The 21,316-nt window shown below is 41.1% G+C and overlaps 1 protein-coding gene across 2 annotated transcripts in view; it reads right to left on the bottom strand.

Moving 5' to 3' along the window:
- The window catches only part of PLCB1 (phospholipase C beta 1), a 652,483-nt gene extending 634,210 nt beyond the window's left edge, over nucleotides 1-18,273 (bottom strand). For both annotated transcript variants that reach the window (XM_069495451.1, XM_069495450.1), the window contains exon 1: nucleotides 17,802-18,273. In XM_069495451.1, the coding sequence (XP_069351552.1) occupies nucleotides 17,802-17,900 (99 nt within the window). In that variant the 5' untranslated portion in view covers nucleotides 17,901-18,273. The remainder of the gene's footprint in view (nucleotides 1-17,801) is intronic.
- Nucleotides 18,274-21,316: the final 3,043 nt, after the last annotated feature.

Here is a 21,316-nt window from a genome sequence, read left to right as displayed (position 1 = left end):
CATATACATTATAACTATCATATGTCATATTTCCTATCTGATCAAAAGAACTTATAATGAAAATTAGAACTTGCAGAGAAAATTTTCGAATTTGGGAAATTTTCCTACTGGGTAGAGTTGTATTAATGATTTTCATCTACATGTTAAGTTCTACTGTAGCCCTGGCTAAGGAGCCTGTCTCCTCTTGGGTTCAAATTCCTGCCTGTCCTTTCTCAACACATCATTTTACACAACTGAAAGAAAAGGTGAGGGACAATCACAATACCCATCTTAAAGGATTGTTGTGAGAATTAAATAGGATAACTTGGGTAAAGAACCTGGACAAATGTTTGCCACCCAAAAATGTTTATTATTAATCTAGTGGATTATATTTAAAAACAGATGTATCAGGCCAGGCACGGTGGCTCACGCCTGTAATCCTAGCACTCTGGGAGGCCGAGGCAGGTGAATCGTTTGAGCTCAGGGAGTTCAAGACCAGCCTGAGCAAGAGCGAGACCCCGTCTCTACTAAAAATAGAAAGAAATTAGCAGAATAACTAAAAATATATAGAAAAAATTAGCCGGGCATGGTGGCACATGCCTGTAGTCCCAGCTACTTAGGAGGCTGAGGCAGGAGGATTGCTTGAGCCCAGCAGTTTGAGGTTGCTGTGAGCTAGGCTGATGCCACAGCACTCTAGCCTGGGCAACAGAGTGAGATTCTGTCTCAAAAAAACAACAAAAAAAGATGTATCAAAATATTAAATTTTTGTATCAAAAAATTATCAAAAATTAAATCTTGATATTCTTCTTTTATTGTGATAAAATATACATAGCATAGAATTTACCATTTTTAAGTATACAGTTCAATGGTATTAAATACATTCACGATGTTACACTATCATCATCGCCATCCATCCCCAGAAATTTTTCATCTTCCCAAACTAAAACTCCACACCCATTCTCTCCTCAATTCAGCCACAAAGACCTCATTCTTACTTTCTGTGTCTGTGAATTTGACTACTCCAGGTAGTCATGTAAATGGAATCATACAATATTTGTCCCTTTTCCTTTATTTTATTTAGCATATTGTTATCAAATTTCATCCATATTGTAGCATGTGTCAGATCTCCTTCCTTCTTAAGGCTGAATAATATTCCATTTATGTATACCATGTTTTGTTTATCCATCCATCTATCCATTGATTTGGGTTGTTTCCATCCTTTGGCTATTGTGAATAATGCCCCTATGAACATAGGTGATGCAAATATCTCTAAGTCTCTGCTTTCGATTCTTTTCGGTATACACCCAGGAGTGGAATTGCTGTATCATACAGTAGTACAATGTTTAATTTTTTGAGAAACTGCCATCCTGTTTTATCTTGATATTCTTAACATACATTCTTAACATGCAGTTTGAAAAATATCTTTTATAAGAATTGTGTTGTTGCATGGAACTTCAGCTAGACTTTAAAATTTCAAAATTACTTTTAAATGTCAAAAGAAGACATTTGGAAACAAGCTGATAATATAATGAAAGAATATTTTAAAAATTAGGCTTTTTCTATCAGATTATATGCATAACAGTTCACAGCAATATTTCCAATAAATCATAGCAATATTTTCAATCCTGTTTTGTTACCTACTCTTCTAGAGGTGGGCAAAATAAAAAGTTTCTGACAGACTGTACACAGCACACATTCCCACTTCCAGATGATTTTGGAATTAACTGTAGGTTGTAACTGATTACTTTCAGGTTAGTTTCTCCTCTTCTTATCAGAGCATCTGACAAGAGTCTAATCAAAATCTTGGTGGCAGTTCCCTGCAAGGATCCCAGGTCATCAAACATTTAAGTGAGTAGAACAAAACTACTCAAAATTTATATTTTGGAACACTGTAGTGGGCTGCCTAGTTTGTTTCACATACTGCTATTTCTAGCTTACTCCTTCTACTCCTTCAAAATTAAAGCTCCTTTGTTCAATATTTTCTTGACTTCACTCTTCCGGCTACAGTTCCTCTGTTAAGTGATCATTTATCTAGGCTCCCTGCCTGCTTCCTCCATAATCACCTCAAACATTCCAAGATCAGCTGGAACTTGGCATTCTTGCCATGCAAAGTAGGATTTGACCCAGAAATACATGAATCTCCATTTTCAATTCCACCTGCTTTTTTTCCCACCTCCTACACAGCTGCAAGTGTCTATATTCTCCCCATACCAAAGTAGCCACTCAACCCAGATCATAAATATTCTTAAATTGTCAGAACATATGTGTAGGTTTGGAGTTTGATATATATGTTCATTCTTCATTTCCAAGGGAACTGCAGACAGGTTGTGACTCTTGGAACATATTACTGTAGAATGATAAAGACAACACTATTTTTTATTCTTTATATCTCCAACAATATCTTTAAGATGTGTGTTCCATAAGATGGTTGTTTTGAAACTCTTGGGTACATTAGATTCACTGACAGTTCTTGTTAAAACATAGATTGCTGGGCCCTTTCCCTGGAGTCTCTCATTCAGTAGGTCTGGGAGAGACTCTAAGAATCTGCACTTCTAATACTTTCACAGTGATGCTAATGCCGCTGGTCCAGGGACCACACTTTGAAAATCATTGATGTGGGCCTGCCTACACTGGGAGAGGCTTTGGGTGAGGAATAGAATGATGTAAAGCTCCAAGAAGCACCCGTGAGCTTAGAGTGTAGGTAAACCTGTAAGTACATTGCCTCAAACTAAGAATTCAACTTTCATTTACTTAAAGTTACAAGAGATTTTTCCCAAAGAACATTTGCCTTTAAAAAAAAAAAAGAGAGAACAATAAACATACCGATTTTGAGTTAGTAATAGCAGATGATGCAGAGTAAATTTCCATTTATTCCCCTTTATTTGATAGAAACCATTTTACTCTCATCCCTATATCATCAATAGTGAAGACTAATACAATAATTAAGAAGCTATTGTTTTGCAATTTACGCGAATCTCTAAACAGTCTATAGGCCAAATAAAGAACAGTCAAGGCACAAAGTGAAGGGCCTTAACAAAACCTCAACATCCAAAACAATGAGAAACATTTCATTAAGAAAAAAGTGTCACTGGGATCAACATTAACACTAAAATCCTATAACTCTTTACTATAATGATTTGCTCAGCAATTCACTGATATAAACGAATAATAAACCCTAAAAAAACCTGAGAGGAAATGACAAAGGTACTAGTATTCCAAACTCCCTTCTAATACCAGAATCCCTGGCAAAAAAATAACTGATACATTCTCAACATTTGCTCTGAGCTGATCACTGTGGGGAACTTCACTTGTATTTTTTCCTTTAATACTTATAATAATGTAAGACGTAAACATTGCAATTATTCCAATTTTATTGATAAATAGATCAAGGCTTCTACTAACTAGCTTGCCCAAAGAATCCCAGCTAACTAACTTGCCCAAGGAATCCCAGCATTGGAAATTAAACCTTTAAGAACATGCTCTCTAGCAGTGGTTCTCAATATTTTTCCATTATTGCCCTACTAAGGAACCTTTGTAGACCTTTATATTCCTAGTCATCTACCATGAAATTTTAATATTAAGTATGAAATGTCTAATTTCGTTAAGTACTAAGTTTGACAGTTGGTATCTTTGACATTTCACTTTGACACTTCTTGTTTTATGTTTATTGTGAAGGTATATCCTTATTCTTTCAAACACATGGCTTGTCTTGGGATTATCTTTCAAATTTTTTTTAGAGCAATTTTTGTGAAACCATGGATACATCAAAAATTCATGTTATTTTTGAATATGAGTTCCATCGTGGAACCAATGCAGCACAGACAGCTCGAAATATCAACAAAGTGTTCAGGAAGGATGTGGCACAGTGCATCGATGGTTTGAGAAGTTCTGTTCTGGTGATTTTAATCTTGAAAATGAGCCACATGGGTGACCTGAGACCAAGGTGGATAATGATGAGCTGAAAGCTGTAGTGGAAGTGAATCCATCTCAACCTATGTGTGAATTAACAGCAAGGTTTGACGTTACTATTCCAACAATACTGGACAATTTGAAACAAATTCACAAGGTAAAGAAGCTGGATAGATGGGTTCCACATGAATTAAACATCAGAACAGAAGTCAGCTCGAAGCTTGCCTTTCTTTGCTGTCTGACATAAAGGCAAACCATTTCTATACCATATTGTTCTGTGTGATGAAAAATAGATTCTTTCTGATAATTGCAAGTGTTTGGCATAATGGTTGGATACAGATGAAGTGCCAAAACACAGTCCAAACCCAGATATTCATCAAAAAAAGCTAATGGTGTCTGTTTGGTGGTCCATTGCTGGTATTATCCACTACAGCTTCACGAAACATGGTCAATCCATTACAGTGTATGTCTACTGGATGAAATGAGGAGGATGCTTGCAATTAAGCAGCCAAGATGGGTCAATAGAGACAGGCCAATCCTCTTGCAAGACAATGCTGGACCACATGTTGCACAAACAATGCTGCTCAAATTGCAAAGGCTGGACTTGGAAATTCTCTGTCATCTACCATATTCACCAGACCTTGCACCAACTGACTACCACCACTTCTTCCAGGCTTTGGACCACTTCTTGAAAGGAAAAATATTCAATTCTCTAACAAGCTGTGGAAAATGCCTTTTGCAATTTCATCGCCACTTGCTCTCCAGGCTTCTTTACTGCTGGATATAAACAATACCGTTAAGAAGGCAAAACTGTGTCAATAATTTAGGCACATATTTTGATTAATTGTACTGCTTCTTGTCTGAGATACAATAAACTAAATTTTTTATTCAAAATATGACATTCCATATTTAATGACCTAATATTATAAATATCCTAAATATCTGTTTACATGGTGTATGTATATCTGTGCTTTATACAAAAGAAAAATAGATTAAGCAGAGATTTTTGTTCCCCAAGAACCACTTTTAATTTTCTTGGAGGTGATATGACCCTGCTGAGAATGCATATTCTACACTTGCACAATCCAATACAAGAGCCACTGTGGCTCTCCGTGGCTACTGAGAACTTGAAATGTGGGTACATCTTACCATGACCAAGATGTGCTACAAGATTTCAAAGATTAAGAATGAAAACAAGAATATAAAATAGCTCACTAATAATTTTTGGATATTAATTACATGTCAAAATGCATATACTGGATTAAATAAAATACATTATTAAAATGAATTCCATCTGCTTCTTTCTTTACTTGGTTTAATGTGGCTACTAGAAAAATTCAAAAGTGTCCTATGTGGCTCACAGTATATTTCTGTTAGACAGTGCAGCTCCAAACCTTTATGTGGATACACCTTAACAGGCAAATCTTTCTCACGAAACAATCTTGGTTCTTTTGCCAGACAATTCCTATTATATATTTTTAGTTTTTCTCCATGGTATGCAGCTACCATCTAATTTTTAACATCGAGGTAGTGCAAAATAAATCTAGTTGCTTCTCTAAGTGTCAATTCTTCAAATAGCTAAATAGAGCTAATAGAGCTAATAGAGCTAATAGAGCCAAATAGCTAACAGAGCCACCTCCTGAGCTACACTTTACCAGGTTGAGGTATGTTACAGATTTAATTGTTTCCCCCCCACCAATTTATATGCTGAAGTCCTAATCCCTAATACCTCAAAATGTGACCTTATGTGGAGATAGGGTCATTAAAGATGTGATTAAATCAAAAGAAGGTCTTAAGGATGGGCCCTAAACCAATATAACTGGTGTCCTTATAAGAAGAGGACATTTGGACACAGACATGCACAGAAGGAAGATGATGTGAAGACACAGGGAGAAGTCAGCCATCTGACCATCCAAGAAAAGAGGCCTGGAACAGACCCTTCTCTCACGGCCCTCAGAAAGAAGCAACCCTGCTAACACCTTGATCTGCAACTTGTAGCCTCTAGAACTGTGAGAAAATTCATTTCTGCTGTTGAAGGCATCCAATCTGTGGCACTTTGTTATGGCAGCCCCAGTAAACTACAACAAAGTAGAACCCTAAACTCCCAAGGCTAACGTCAAGGACCCATGTACAGACCCACAGCACATTCCTCAGCACCACTGTCAGAAAGTCTATTAGCCAAGGCTTAACCACAATTATGAGTGCACCATGATTCTCAGGTTCTTATGCTATTACATGAACAGGACATGCACCTCTAACCTAATCAATATTACAGAGTCAACCAGGAAAAAGAATAACCGATGTTGCCCAAGACTTGCAACAGGAAGCAATAGAGCCAAATACAGTAGATATATAGGATGGGGAGAAAACAGCTGCATGAGGGAAGATGAAATCTAAGGGTCACAGGAAATCAGATGTGATGCCCCTCAAACATGAGCAATGCAGCCCTGACTATGAAATAAAAACACAGTAAGGGTAGTCTTGGATCTAGAGTGTTGGATTAAAGACAGCGAAGTAAAACTTCCACGTGCATCAGCATTAGTAAGAATTTTCCTCCAGCGGTGTGTCCAGTCTGAAATTCCCCCAAATAAAGACAAGCAGAGGAGGTTAAAAAGGTCCAGAATAGAGGAGGCAAAACAGGGGAGAGACACACCATTAAGACACTTGCCTTTTATGAACAAGTACAAAAGACCTTTTTGACACAATGTAGTGAAAAGTAGGAAGCATGGTTCTTCAAACACCATGCTAGCTACTTTGGATAGTCTATTAGGAAACAAAATGAAAGCTCAGATCCCCGATCAAACCAGTTGCTCATTGCTTAGTAGGGGCATCAGATGAGAAAATCGATAATTTCAGCAAGACATAGCTCAGGTGAGTATGCAGTGACATCTCATTGTGATTTTAGTTTGCATTTCCCTGATGACTAATGGCATCAAACATCTTTTCATGTGCTTACTGGCCATGTGTGTTTGTGTGTGTGTGTGTGTGTGTGTGTGAAGTGGCCTTATACTTTTAAAATCAATTAAGAGCACAGCATTTCATTTTAACTAGTGGTTCTCAAGTGGGGGCAATTTTATACACCAGGGGACATTTGGCAATGTCTGGAGACAATTTTGGTAATCATCACCAGGGATTGCTACTGATATCCAGTGTGTAGAGGCCAAGGATGCTATTAAATATCCTACAATACACAGGCCAGACCCCACAACAAAGAATTACTGGACACAAATGTCAATACTGCCAAGGATGAGAACATGGCTTTAATGGTTTCCTGTTGACTTCATAAATCTAAAATCTTGCAGGGACCTAAGCAATATATTGCAGGCCCTTGCCATCCATCCGGCATTATGGGAGCCACACTCTCTACTTGCATATTCCAGTTCTGTCTTTCAAGGTCCCGTGTTCCTTGCCTCTTTGCAATGCCCACACCTGGTGTCCCTCTGCCCAAAATACTCCCCCTACTCATGTTGGCCTAAGAACTACCTACAACTCAGGTCTTTTCATAAATAGAATTTTTCAGGGAACCTTCCATGCTTCTTATATTCGCTTGTACTTTTTTTTTTTTCCTGTAGCACTTACCACAGTTCTAATGAAATAATTATATTTCTTTTTGTTTAGCATCAATCTCCCCAAATAGAACACAAACTCCATGAAGGTAGCTACTGAATCACTTATCATCATACATCCACAACACTAGTACAAAGTCTGGATTTGAAGAGGCATCAATACATTTTTAAAGTATAAATAATGAATGAATAGATAGATGGGTGGAAGGATACTGCAGGGGAAAAAGAAAAGGTAGATTCTGAAAAATACCAATGGGGGCTAGCACTTGGCAAGTTGTGAGTAGCCACAGCAAGAGAATTTCCAGAGCAGTGGTGAGGGCAGGAAACCCTATGGAGCGCTGGGCTGAGAGGGAGCTGGTGGGAGGTGAGGACAGGGAGATGATGAGTATAATTTGCACTTTCCTAGTGGAGGGAAGACGATGAGGGTGGGTGCAGTAACTAAAGAGCTGAGTGGCATTGTGTTGGTGTTTATGTTGGGATTTTTATGAGTAGAGGCATATTGATATGTTCTTAGAAGAGCCTAAACAGAGGGTAAATGTACACAGATATGTCAGAAGAGAAGGGGTGGTGGTAGACAATAATGAAGCCAGGATTCAGAGAGGCCAGGAAGGATGGGCTCCAGAATATAAATGGAGAGGTGCTTTCCCAAGGGCAGGAGGGCAGCTAGAAGAATGGAAGTGGCTCAAGTACATCAAACTAGGAGTAGGGAAGGGAGAAAGTTAAGAATACTGTCCTAGTGACTCCCATTGTCTCTGTACAGAGGGAATAATGTGGGCAGAAGTTTTATTATAAATAACATTTTAGCACCATATCTTTTACTTGCTAATTTCTCCCTTTAGCAATAAAGTGCATCTATTCATTTTTCTTTCTATGAATCATCATCGGATAGAGTGTCTTCGCAACAATCATTCTTTTGTTCTGTCACTTTTAACACTCCTGAATTTCTTTAATGGCCATATTCACTGCAATATGTGTATGTATGTATAAGCGTATGTATAAGCATCTTTTTCAGAAAACAGGAACCAAGGGTAACATTCAGAGTATAACATGTAAATACATCAAGCATCCTCATTTTCACCCAACAGTGAATTGCAATGGAGTACACACTCAACCTTAAGCCATATTTAGACCTTAAATGAAATCAATACTCTGACAACAGTCAGCTCTACATTACCAATGACATTTTCCTTCACAAACTCACATGGAGAAACCCCATCTAAGAAGGCCACAGAGTCCCTTAGGGCTCCAGGAGATTTCAGATGAACTGGAAGGACACAAAGCAGGGCTTTCCCATCCACACCACACATCACTGCAAAGGTTACAAGGTCTAGTGGGAGCCTGACCACCCTCAGGGTCTGCCTCAAGGCTGCACACTCCTCTGGGTGAAGTCACTGTGAGCCAGACACGTCTCATCCCACAAATATTCTCTGAGCACCAGCACCTACCTGTGCCACAGTGTCAGGCCTATGCTCTCCCCTAGGGAAAGAAGACAAATAATATAAAGCTATAGCCCTCCAGAAGCCTTGGTCTAGTTATAATATAAGCAAGAGATATCCACCTCCCTGCACAGATAATCTAGATCTAGCCTCTCAAGTTGATGTTAGCTTGCATTCCAAGCCATTCTACATCTTACTTGGGAGCAGGTGACACACCTTGATGTCCATGAGAAGTCATTAGACTAGTGTTAATAGGAGTCCAGCAAAATACAACATTTGCCAGTATTTGGGGAAGAGAAAAAAGGTAGAGTAGCAGATGCAATGAGTCCTGCTAGAAACAAAAGTATCACTTATTAAGCAGTGTAAAAAAATGATCTTTGTTTTAACACCATTCCAGAATAGCTATCTTTCCATATGCATGTTTCTACATTGCCCAACTGATGTAGAACATCTGTAAAGATTCTAGAGCACACACTGGCCTCTGCACCTCAAAGCAGAGGTGACATTTTCCCATGTTTACACATCTTGCATAGTGTAGACAAAAATGGATTTTGTATATACACTATAAAACAGCTATTTTGAAGACACTAGGCAAAAGGGACGAGTTTATAGAGATCTAAGCTTCATTTGTATGAATCCTAAAATCAGAAAGATTATTTGGAAAAGTCAATGAATCTCTTTCAACTTGTAATCATTTGGACTTTATTAAAAGCTTTTTTTGTTAGAAAAAGGATCCTGTTTGGGGATGTCATTGTAGACTGGAAAGGACCCTAGACTGAACCAGAAGATCTTATTTTAAATTCTGATTCTGGCTCTAACTAGTCGTATGTCCTTGGACAAATCACAAGTGACTAACCTCGATTTACTTCTATGTAAAATGGAAAAGAACACTTGCTCTTTTCCTACCACCCAAGGTGGACTTCATAATTGAATAGGGGTAAATGTAAATACATAACAGTGCTTTACAAGAATAAGCGCCTGCTACTAGGTCTCACTCTTGATATTGAATTCCACGGGCAATATTATAGCAAAACTCCATTTTACTCAACTGTAGCATTGAAGGAGAAAGTTACACAGGATGTTCAGATCCTGGAGCCATGAAAGACCATATCAGGCAGCGTTTAATGCAGGAAACAAAAACTTCTCTGGGACTTTGAAGATAAAGGGACTTAATGCAGGTAGTTAAACACTTGACAAAATCACTGCAAGGGTCGGAGAAGCAGGCTTCAGGCTGGGTTGGCATCAATGACCCCAGAACACTGTAGCACTAACCCTTGAGGAGAGCTATGATCTCCACCATATGCAGGAAGGTGAGAAGTCAAGAAAGAACTGCAGGGGTCTCAAACAAGCCAGCTTAGTGGAAGACAATGAAGCATGAAGTGAGAACAGGAGTGGCCACTGCCACCATTGCTTTTTGGAGACATTGGAGAACTATTACAGGAGACGTCACCTCTTTTAACATCTCGTGTATCTGTAGAAACTACCCAAAAGATGCAGTAAGGTGGCCTCCTTAACATTTCCACCCTCCAAATCTCATGTGTGTGCACCTATTTGGTGGAACTTAATTTCCAGCCAGAATGTTAGCCTCAAAGGAGTCTGGTAAATGTAGCTTTAGATGTCCAAACTTTGTATTATAGGAAGTCCTACTAAGAGGATGTAGGAATGGATGCTAAGTGAGACTCAACCATCTCCAACACAGCACACCTGAGGAGCATCATGGTCAGCATCTTTAATTGTGTTTTTTTTTTCAATCCAGCATACCAATTACTGATTTGCTCTGTGGTTTTCCAGAGTTTTGTGCCCCTATGGCCTCTTCTATAAAATTAATCAAAATTAGCTTTCCTTTACCTATTTCATACACAAGTGCCAAAAAAAAAAAAAAATTGGGGTTTTTTAAAAATGGCAAAACAATCTCTTGATCTTCTAGATACCAAATGTTATGCATTGATAGCCACCATGACTAGTTCAGCTGTTTCCTTTGCTAAGTAATCCATTTTTCCTGAACTTGTTTATGAAATACCAATGCAATAAAAAAATATGAAACATTAACCAAACAATGTGAACTAACAAAGCCCTTGAAATAAAAAAAACAGACGTAGGATGCTGTTAATGCTAATACTAAATACCTAGGTTTTCCTAATTATCATAGTCTGTTTCCCAATTTATAATAATTTAGTTTCCTGATAAATATACAGATTTAGTGAGTGAATAATACATATACCAAAACATTTTTTCAGAATAAAATTAAAGTAAAAATTTCCAAAATTTAAGTTAACACATAGTAAAAATAATAAAATTGAATATTAGACCTTAAACATATCAGAGGGGAACCAGAAAGACTCTTAAAGACCCTAAGCACTCTTAATATCCTATTTCTGCTAGATTTTTACAAAAATCAATGGCTGATTTTTAGGGTTGTATATGCAAATGATGTGAGAAATATGTCTCTAGTTCCTTTGGCTACTGATGCACATGGCTCTGATGAGGGGATGGGACACAGAGTAGATGGGGAAAGGATTAGACGGAATAGATTGTGACATTTGTCTGAGCACATAGGATTTATGATAAGATCTGAAAGGTTGCATGAACCTAATATTAACTTGGGTAACAGGAACACTAACATTTTCAGTTACCAAGGATTTGTTATTTAAGTGGGGACCCACAGCCGTAGTCAACAATGCACAATCAATCTCATTCTATTTTCTGCTGGCACTTCTTGTTCATGATAACATGAAACAATTCTGATAAGGAAACATTTAACTATGGGTTACCAAGTTCAACCTAAAAAAGTAAAATGTTCCTGTCCCATTTAAATATCACTGCAGGTAAATATAATTTGAAGCTATTTATTGATAGGCTAAACTTTCAAGGGAGGCTAATAGCCAGAGCAAATTATCCTAATGGACCATAGGTACGAAGTATCAGTGTCAGGCAAGATAAGAGAGAAAACCTGTGAGGGAAAAATATATTCTAGCAACAGTAGCACTATACTAGTCTGCTTTGCAATGTCAATAACAGCCTGTAGGCATTACATTTCCTCTCTAAATTACTAGAGCTTTGTTTAACTGTTTCCTCCCTGGGGGCATTTTCTATACCTACTACACTTGCCAGATTTCAACTTAGGACAGATAAGGACCTAATCAAGGGCCATCTAAACTAAAGATAAGTCACTTCTGTTGTTAGTATTCTAGAAGGTCAATTCAGCAATAATAAAAGTGCTTTAGGCTGAAGAGGTTTTGTTTAGTTTTCACTGAAAATAAAAATAGCTTTATTAGATCAAAAACAAGTAAAACCAATCTATGGAGTTAAAAGTCAGGATAAGGGATACTCTTGGGAGGAGATGTAGGGACAGGAAGAGAGTGCTCAGGACTCCTGGGCCAGTGATGCTCTATTTTGATCTGGTGCCGGTGACACAGGAGTGTTCACTTTGTGAAAACTGACCCAGCTGGACATACGATTTGCATGTTTTGCTGTATGCATGTTACACACTAATAAAGAAAAACCTTAAGATAGCTTTATTGACTCACCTGGAAAAAGTTATAATCTTACATTTAGATTATAGTAATTACTGACTGTCAATGAGAAATTCACAAAGCTCTTTGGATATGAAGAGTGGACATATCTGGGTATATTTAAGAGGCACTTTAGAGGGGACCTGCTAACCCTCCAGTCTAGAATCTGCCTTGCACTCTGTGGTGTCCCAATCTGTATCCAATGGCTACCAACTCAGGGTTGTTTTCTCCCTGCTTCCCATACCCTTTCCCAGGTGAATGTTACTACATCCCCACTTCATAACCCTTCCGCTCTGCTCCCTCATCCATCTTCAAAGTGTCATCATGTCATCATTTTGGAAACTGGAACTGCAGATTCCACATAATGCAAAAGTTCTAAGTTTTTGTATAGGATGCTGAGAAATGTACAATATATACTAGTGGTTTTTTTTAATTACCTGTTTTAGCTGTGGGGTTTTTCTGTGTGTGGGGGGGGGGGTTGTGGTGGTAAAGAAGGGAGTTACTTGTTTCAAATCCACAGGACATTAATGCAAATTCAAACCTCTGAGTTTCCTCAGACTTCTCAAACCACTTAGCCTAGTAATTACGACTTTTGAATGTTAGATTATGCCTGAAAGACAGATGTACAATATGAGACTATACATGTACATTTGGAATTTAAGGAGAAATAAAACTTTGAGATGATTTGTAAACTGAATTGCTTTAGAGAGAGTGGGTCCTGCTTTGAATTAAGAAGATTCATTTGCTCTGAAATACCTAAAATTTTTAAAAGGGGCAAATAAACCTGACTTGTTTTCCCCCTCCAAATTATAAAATCAACACACACATTAAAGGGAATGGGAGTAAGCTCTGGACCGTTCCACTTTTAGAATAAGAGTCATGTAACACATACTGACCACCTTGATAAAATTCACATCCCTTTTACTACTACGAGACAATAACTTATTAAAAATGTTTTACTGAGGGTCGCCTGTGTGTTGGGCACTATACAAAGCAAAGAATATGCATTTGCTCATTTCACCTTAACAGCTGTTCTGTGAGGTAGGAAACATTACAATTTGTAAGTTACAGTTGAAGAAACTGAGATGGGATGCAGTAAGCAACTTGCCCACAGTAAGATCTGAATTTGGAAGGTGAGAGTAAAAAAAAAGAAAGAACAAAAAAACGAATACCTTTCCATTCCCCAGAAGTTGTAGAACAAATAGACAGGGTCCTTAGCTGTGGAAAACAGAGGTGACTCAGGGGTTAGGGGGCCTACTGTACAGTTTTTCCTTCTTCCTCTTTCTCCCTCCATGTCCTGTCTCATATGGAGCAAGGTCAAGGGTCCAGAAGAGAAAGGGACCAGTCTCAAAATCTCCCAAGCTCCCTGGCTAGATGGAGAAAGTAACTCCTTTTACTGCTTATCTCACCAGAATTCTCCAATAACACCCACCTCCCATCACCAGAGCCTGATAATACACAAATGCAAAACAAAAGCAAGGGTATAAAGTGGCATTTTTAATATCATTAATAAAAGAGGTCCCGCTAATAGGTCAGTCCTTTATCTCCTTGCCAAGTTCAGGAGGACAGTTTTAGCCTTCATGTTCAGACTATATACACCAACACTAGTTTTAAAACATTGAAATATTCCAGATCTCCCACCCATCCGCCTACAGACCCTGGGGACCCCCATACATCCCCATGATCAGGCAGCAAAAGGGTTAAAAGGGTGCAAGAGGATGTCTCCAGGGCCCTACTCTATTACACACCTGCTGTCTGCTGTGATCGGTCAGTGCCTATGTCAAAGCTTTTGACTATCACCCTTGCAGCATTCGCAGCCTCAGTATGACTTGTTGGTGGGTGGCCAACAAATTATGCATGGCACTGCACTGTCTGGGTGACATCTTCCATTCCACATGGTGGTCAGGACAACAGGACCAGTGATTATGGTGCTTTAATTGATTAAAGTACAAGAGATGATCTCTTCACAATCCTAAGTAACCCCAAACTCATCATTTTTGAATACCCTGCTATGTGTTATGCTTTCTGAAGGGATATGGAGAATGTTTTATGAGTTTGCCTAGCCTTCTTACAGAACAGAAAGCGGGTTCTACAGTTTATAAATGAGATTAGATATTTGAGAGATTTTTAAGTTGTTTGTAGCATTTACTTTTCCTCTACACAAGCAGATGGGGATGTACCCCTGGGGCAGGAGACAGCAGGTATTTCCCAATGCAAGTGCCAAGAGGAAGGACACAGCAGCCTCCCTGCCCAAAGATACAAAGTCAGACTAGGTGGCCTCTCAAAAAGCTTCTCTCTTTCCTTTCCCTGTTTAACAATCCAACTAGAAGCAGGTGAAAAATTAAAAAATGATAATAATTTTTTCATTGCATATAAACAATTCAGAAGAAATGTATGAATGTGATTTAAGCCAATCTGGGTATCAGGGATACTTCATAAAACATTCTAGACGATCTAAAAAGATCGTCCATGATTACGCCATTGAGGTCTTTCTACCTCTTAGGTGGTAAATTGGATGAATTTCTCAAAATGCAAACAGAGAAATAAAATTAAATCCACAAACCAGGGAAAATTTAGGCAGGACGAGGAGATTATGCTATTTGTCTGTTGTACCTTCCAAGTTTGTTTATAAGTCATATCCCAGTGGTTTTCACAGTGTGGTTTCCCCAACCAGCAGCATAAACATCACCAGGTTATATGAGAAATGTAGATTCTCAGGCCCTACCCCAAACCTTCCCAATCAGAAACAAAGGGTGGGACCCAGCAATCTAAGAGTCACCAAGCCCTCCAGATGGCTCTGATGCATGCTCCAATGTGAATAAAGTGCTGCCTTATCCTGATAGCTCCTCCCAACTATTAGATGAAACAGGGAATGTGGCCTCAACACAGTTTTGCACAAGAAGCAGCACAGTTTCAGAGAGGGTAAGTGATTCACCTAAAGTCACATAGCTTACTGGTGAGAGAACTAGCAGGTAGACACAAGCCTTTGACTCAAGATCTAGTTCCTTCTGTCACACTCTCATTGTGATGCAATGTCAATAGGCAGATAACCTGAACTGCTTGATTCTGGAAGGGCACAGATGAGCTAGGAAGAGCAAAGGAGGTGATATCTGAGGAGGATAAAGGCAATTTGGAGAAAGTCTGGGTCCCCTGCAGCCCACAGTTCACAGTGGAGACCAAGAGAGGCAAAGAACTTGCAGGACAGCTCATCATATGCCAGATAACTTGACTCCTGGGTGCAGCCTACGTTTCTTTTTTAAAAGAGCTGTGATTCTACTGGCCTTCTCCTTAATGCCTGCCCTACATCCTGCCCATAGGGGCTTCCTCAGAAACTCACTGCTGCAGTGCTCACAGGGAGTTCTTTTCACCTTCTTCATCGGATGGTATTGACCAGGGCCCTCTCCATTAGTCTCAATGCACCATTCATTAGGGATTTTGATCATTTTTGTCTCCTCCACCCAGCACGTAAGGTCCATTACAGAATGGATTTTGTCTACGTTCTTCACCATCCCAGGATCTAGTTTAGGGCTGGCACTAATAGGTGAGCAAGAAATATTTATTACATAAATGCACATAATAAAAACAATCTACCTTGATATATCAAAATGTGTTTTCATAGAAGGCCTTCCTCTCAAAATGACATTGGCTATTTTCTCCCAAACAAGAAATTATGGAGAATTATTTAAAACATGGTTTAAAAATCATCAGTGTATAGAAATCCAAAGCTTGGGCTGAAACTCCCTGTTTTTTTATTCTGTGAAATCTCTTTCTCTCTTTTCCCTCTGCCCTTCCTTCTCTTTCTTGGTCAATTCATCATCACATTAGCTCTCTAGTCAAGGATCTCAAGATGGGTAAGACTGTTATATTTATTGTTGATTTGTCTTTTCTTTTTTTTTTTTTTTTTCCGCCTTGACACAAAGCATGTCATCTGTGTCTGAATTTATTGTTTAGATTCTCTTCCATTTACAAAAACATCCAGTCCAATTAGACCAGGACTGAAAGAAGGAAAATCTGAAGTCCATGGTAAAAAGATGCATGTCTACATCCTTGCCTACAGCATTTAATAACTGGCATTCGCTTTCAAGGAAGCTGTAGCTCATACTCCAAGTTCCGTTTGCACTTCCAGCTGGACAAAATATAGACACAGACGCACTCAGCTAAGTAATTGGATTCGCTACCTGGAATATTTAAATTGTTTTCAGACACTGGAAAATGGCTTAAGAAGATTAAAGAAAAATACCCTAGAGGATAACAGGCTATAATTTACTAGGTGGAAAATCTTTTCAGCAAGAAGAACGCCTCATTCTCCTCTAATTCCTCCTGATTAAGAGATGTATTAGTCATTTGGACCTAAATTTCCTTGGAGCCTGGCAGCTCGGGTTTATTTCAGTGGGATGTTCTTATCAAACCTTTTGAATGACACCTAGGACATAAAATTGATACCATAATGTTCTCCATCCCAAGAATCGAATGTTTTCAGGGGGATAGTAATCCCCCCTGAATTTAAGTGTTTTGAAGGCAACTGGAGTAGGGGGGAGGGAGAAGTCATTTGAAGTTCTTGGGTCTGGACTGCACGTGAAGCACTCACTGGAGACCCTGGCACTGGGCTAGGCTCTGACCTGGCCAAAGGTGAAGGTAAATCTAGAGGGAACATCTGGTGTTTGTTTCAAGCAAAAGACTCCAGCCAGCTCAGTTCTCAAAAACTAGCCCTCCACATCTGCCTACAGGTCCATTGAGCCCTCTACGACCCCTCCAGGCCCCCACCTTTTGCTCACTAGCCTCCTCAAGTGTCCCCCCCCCCCCCACAGCCCTTCTCAGGGACCCTCACTCTGGAGCTAGGCGCTGAAGTTTGGTATCAGCGACCACCTGTCGGCTGGACTACTGTGCCCTCTGGCGCGTGGGCTCCCACAAAAGCGCTAAGAGGGTTAGCAGTCACTAAACACTTTCGGACTTCCAGGCCGTTCCTTCTTGAAAGGGGGCAAAAGAAGTAACGAGGCGAGGGGGTGCCATCGCAGGCGGAGAAAGGGCGCGTCTTGTTCACACCCGGAGCTTTCCAGCGGGTCCCAACTTCACATTCCCCACTTTCCAAACTCTCAGGACCCATCACCAAGTAAAGCCTGCCCTCTTGATCCAGTGGCCCAAAAGATTTAAGACCCTCAGGGGGCGCTTGCCAGCCCCAGAAAGGATGTCAATTACTAAACCCCGAGGATACAGGAGCGCGCGCAAAGCTCCTGTCCTTTGCCATCTCCCTTGGCATATGCCAACCTGTGCGCCCCGAGGCCGCCCCTGCCCGCTCCCAGGGCGGCAATTGCATAACGCGCCCCTCGCCCCACCCCCACGCCGCCCGCCCTGCCCAGTGCCCGGGCCAGCGCCCCGATCCGGGCCGCCCCAATACTTACATCATCCCACTTGACGAATTTGATGCCCTTCTTGAGGCTGTCGGACACGCACACGGGCTTGAGTTGCAAGGCGTGCACTCCGGGTTGAGCCCCGGCCATCTGGGCTCATCGGGGCTCCGGGCAGCCCGGGCGAGTGCGGCAGGGACTGGGCGCGGGGCGCGGGCTCCTTTCTCTGCTCCGAAGGCGCTCGACTCTGATCCCTGGCCGGCCTCCCTGGCCTCCCGGCCTCCGCACCTCCCTCGGGCGCCGCTCAGCAGGCGGGGCGCTCCGGGGCGCAGCGCAGGTCCATGCCCCGGGCGGGACGTGGGATCGGGAGCCCGCGGTGGATGAGGAGCCTCGGAAGGCTAAGGGAAGCCGAGCCGGGCAGCCTAGGCTGGCAGCCGCCGCCAGATCCTGCTCCTCCTCTGCCGCCGCCTCAAAGCGCACCATTCAGCACATCCTCTATACACAGAGGGAGAGAGCGAGTGACACACGCCCGGCGGCCCCCCGCCCCCGCTCCTTCCCCTCCTCCCTCCTCCTCCCGCCCTCTCTTCCCCGCCACCCTCGCTCGCTCGGTCCTTCCTTCCCCCCGCGGTTCCCAGCCCAACTTTGCGCGCTGGGTCAGGCGCCTGGAAGCGGGGACGCAGCGGCACCTGCTGGCTCCTGGGCCCCACTGCAGGCAACGCCTGCCTCCCGCTCGCCCTCTGAGCATGCCCGGTGCCCTGGTTGCAGGGGTGCCAGGGGTGTCCGGGAGCCGTGAACTTGGGCGCGAGCCCGGGAGCGTCTTTGGATCTTAACCGGGTGGGAAAACGGGGCCGTCCGGAGGGATCAGAGAGACAACCCACAGCTTTCCGCTCTAGCCGGAGCTCTCCAGCGCCGGCCACAAACCAGCTTCTCGAAAAGACAATTACTATTTAGCAGCAGAGAAGAGCGCAGGTGAGAGGCTTGGAGTAAGAGCTCTTTGGAGAAACCTCGCCGCGCCTGAGAGTTTGCAGCGCGCTGATCTTCAAGTCAGTCTGGGAAAAGGGTTGAGTTGTGCTTTTGAGATAGAAAGGAGATCCTAAGGGAAGCAAAGGTTTTATTTCCTAAGGAAGAGAGAAGGTCCCCTCGCCCCATCGTCTCCTTAAGTGCACAGTGTGTGTGTATGTGTGTGTGTGTGAGAGAGAGAGAGAGCTGTCTTAGCGATAGAAACTTGCTCATTTAGGAACATAGGTCCAGAAATGTTTGTATTCACTCATTCAGCAAACATTTCTCATTTCAAGAAAGGAAGAGGGAGGGAAGGAAGGAAAGAAAGAAGACCAAGACCAGACCGGAATGGATAAAATTTGAAAGACTGGTAATACCAAGTGTTTGAGAGGTTGTGGAGTAGCTGGAACTCTCATCCACTGCCGGAGGGAATATAAAATAGTAAAGCCACTTCGGAGAATTTCTCATAAAGGTAAACATTTACTTATGATACAACCCAGAAAATTCACTCCTAGATACTTGCTCAAGAGACATGAAAACATATCCCACACAGACTTGTCTAACAATGTTAATCCCTTTCTTCCTAATAGCCCCAAACTGGAAACCACAAATGACAATCAGCAGGTGAATGGATAAACAATTCCACAAATACCATTCCACAATAAAAAGGAAGGGGCTTGCAAGGACATGGACGAATTGTATAGACTTTAAGCTTAGTGAAAGAAGCCAGATACAATAGACTGTATGCCGCATGATTCCACTTGTAGGAATTCTGGAATAGGCAAGATATTCTATGTCGACAGAAAGAAGATCCATGGTTGCCTATGGCCAACATGGATCTGCCTATGGCAGATATTGATAGGGAGGATGTACAAGGGAGCTCTGGGGGTGTTGGAAATATTCCATATCATGTGTGTATACATATGTCAAAACTCATAGAACTGTACACCTAAAATGAGTAAATTTTATTGTAACTAAATTGTATCTCAAAAAAAGTTGATTTTTAAAACAATGAACATAATATGAAGGGGGAAAAAAGGAGAGAAACATGGCTGTCTCTTAAGTCTTTATTCTCCCTGCCTTCTGCCCCCCAGGGTCTCCAAGGCCCAGTGTTTATAAACTTGGTCCAAAGATACCAAAAATCTGATGAGTAAATTTGCATTAATAGCTGCTCTTAAAATATATTTATTTATCACCAACTATGTGCTAGGCACTGTTATATCACCATGGATAACCTGGTGAACAAGACCTCCAACTCTCTTTGGGGATCCTTGCCCTGTCCTTGGAAGCCAATTGCCACAAAAAATTTCATGAAAGACAGACTTGTTTCATTTTGATCACATGTCCCTAAACCTGAATATGCTACTCATAGTCCTTCTTGCTAGTTACATCACATTCTCACACTGATTTTCCTTACTTGGAGGACTGCAAAAAAAAACTTGGCTTAAAGGGCTCAGCTGTCCTTACAAGTGATCCTACCAGATTGTCTTCTCCTTTCTTTTCCTTTTCTTTTTTCTCTCAATCTCTTTGTTATCCACTAGAAAGATTATTGGGCAAATAGGGTGTATTTATCAGAGTGGTTTCAGAAGATAAGACAGACCAGGGCTCTGCCCACTGAAAGAAGAGTTGGGAGGGTTAGAAATGGACTCTAAGCAAAATGAGAAGGGAGATTGCGCCTCCTTGTGGTGACTTATTGCATTATTGTTCCCTGCTCCTTGCCCCTCCCTATGTCCACACATTTTGCCTTATGACCTTGTAGTTTTCAATTAGACAACCTGTGTATTTATCCACCCCATTGATGTTGGATAATGTGACTTGCTTTGGTCAATGGAACGTTTGAAGATGTGACATGAGCAAATGCTCAAAATATGCTTGGGAGGTTGGGCTTGCCCTCTTGGGTATCTTATCATTGCCATGAGATAAACATGCCTCAGGGAACCTCTGGTCTAAGGAGACATACAGGACAGACCTAAGCCCAATTTGCAGCTTGGAGACAAATCCAATGGAAACCATCCCAGATCCTCCAGAACCCTGCCAATTTGCAAACCCATAAGGATGACAATAAAAGCTCATTGTTGAATGCCACTGAGTTGATATTGGGGTCATTTGTTATGCACCATTATTGTGGCAATGGATGGTTGAGTATTTCATCTAGCATTTTTGAGTCCTCCCAGATGTTGCTGTGAATATGAATGTTAAAAGGAGACTGAAGCTGTAGAATTCTGACTAGGGTTTGTCTTCAAGACAAACATGGGTGGCAGAAGCTTCTTCTGCCAGCAAAATAATGCAGCTTGATACAGGAGTACTAGGGGATAAATCCCTTCACCAGGAAGGATGAGGCCTGAAGCAGCTTGGTTTAACTCCCTTATTTTCCACATCATTTGTTAAGGATACAAGACAGAAATGTTTTTAAAGGGTAGGGATTTTTGCCATGCAAAAGGACCTGTAAGAATATCCAAAATTGTGTGAGCCAGGCCTGCGATCCATCAAGTTCAGTGTTATGTTCTGTTTTTTGAAACAATAGGAAAGTCTGTGTTTTGGGAGAGCACAGAATTGCCCCCTCTGGAATG

The sequence above is a fragment of the Eulemur rufifrons genome, chromosome 20 (assembly GCF_041146395.1).
Source record: "Eulemur rufifrons isolate Redbay chromosome 20, OSU_ERuf_1, whole genome shotgun sequence".
Classification (NCBI taxonomy): domain Eukaryota; kingdom Metazoa; phylum Chordata; class Mammalia; order Primates; family Lemuridae; genus Eulemur; species Eulemur rufifrons.
The sequence above is the reverse complement of the archived record's forward strand: the minus strand, read 5'-3'. Positions and strand labels throughout refer to the sequence as shown.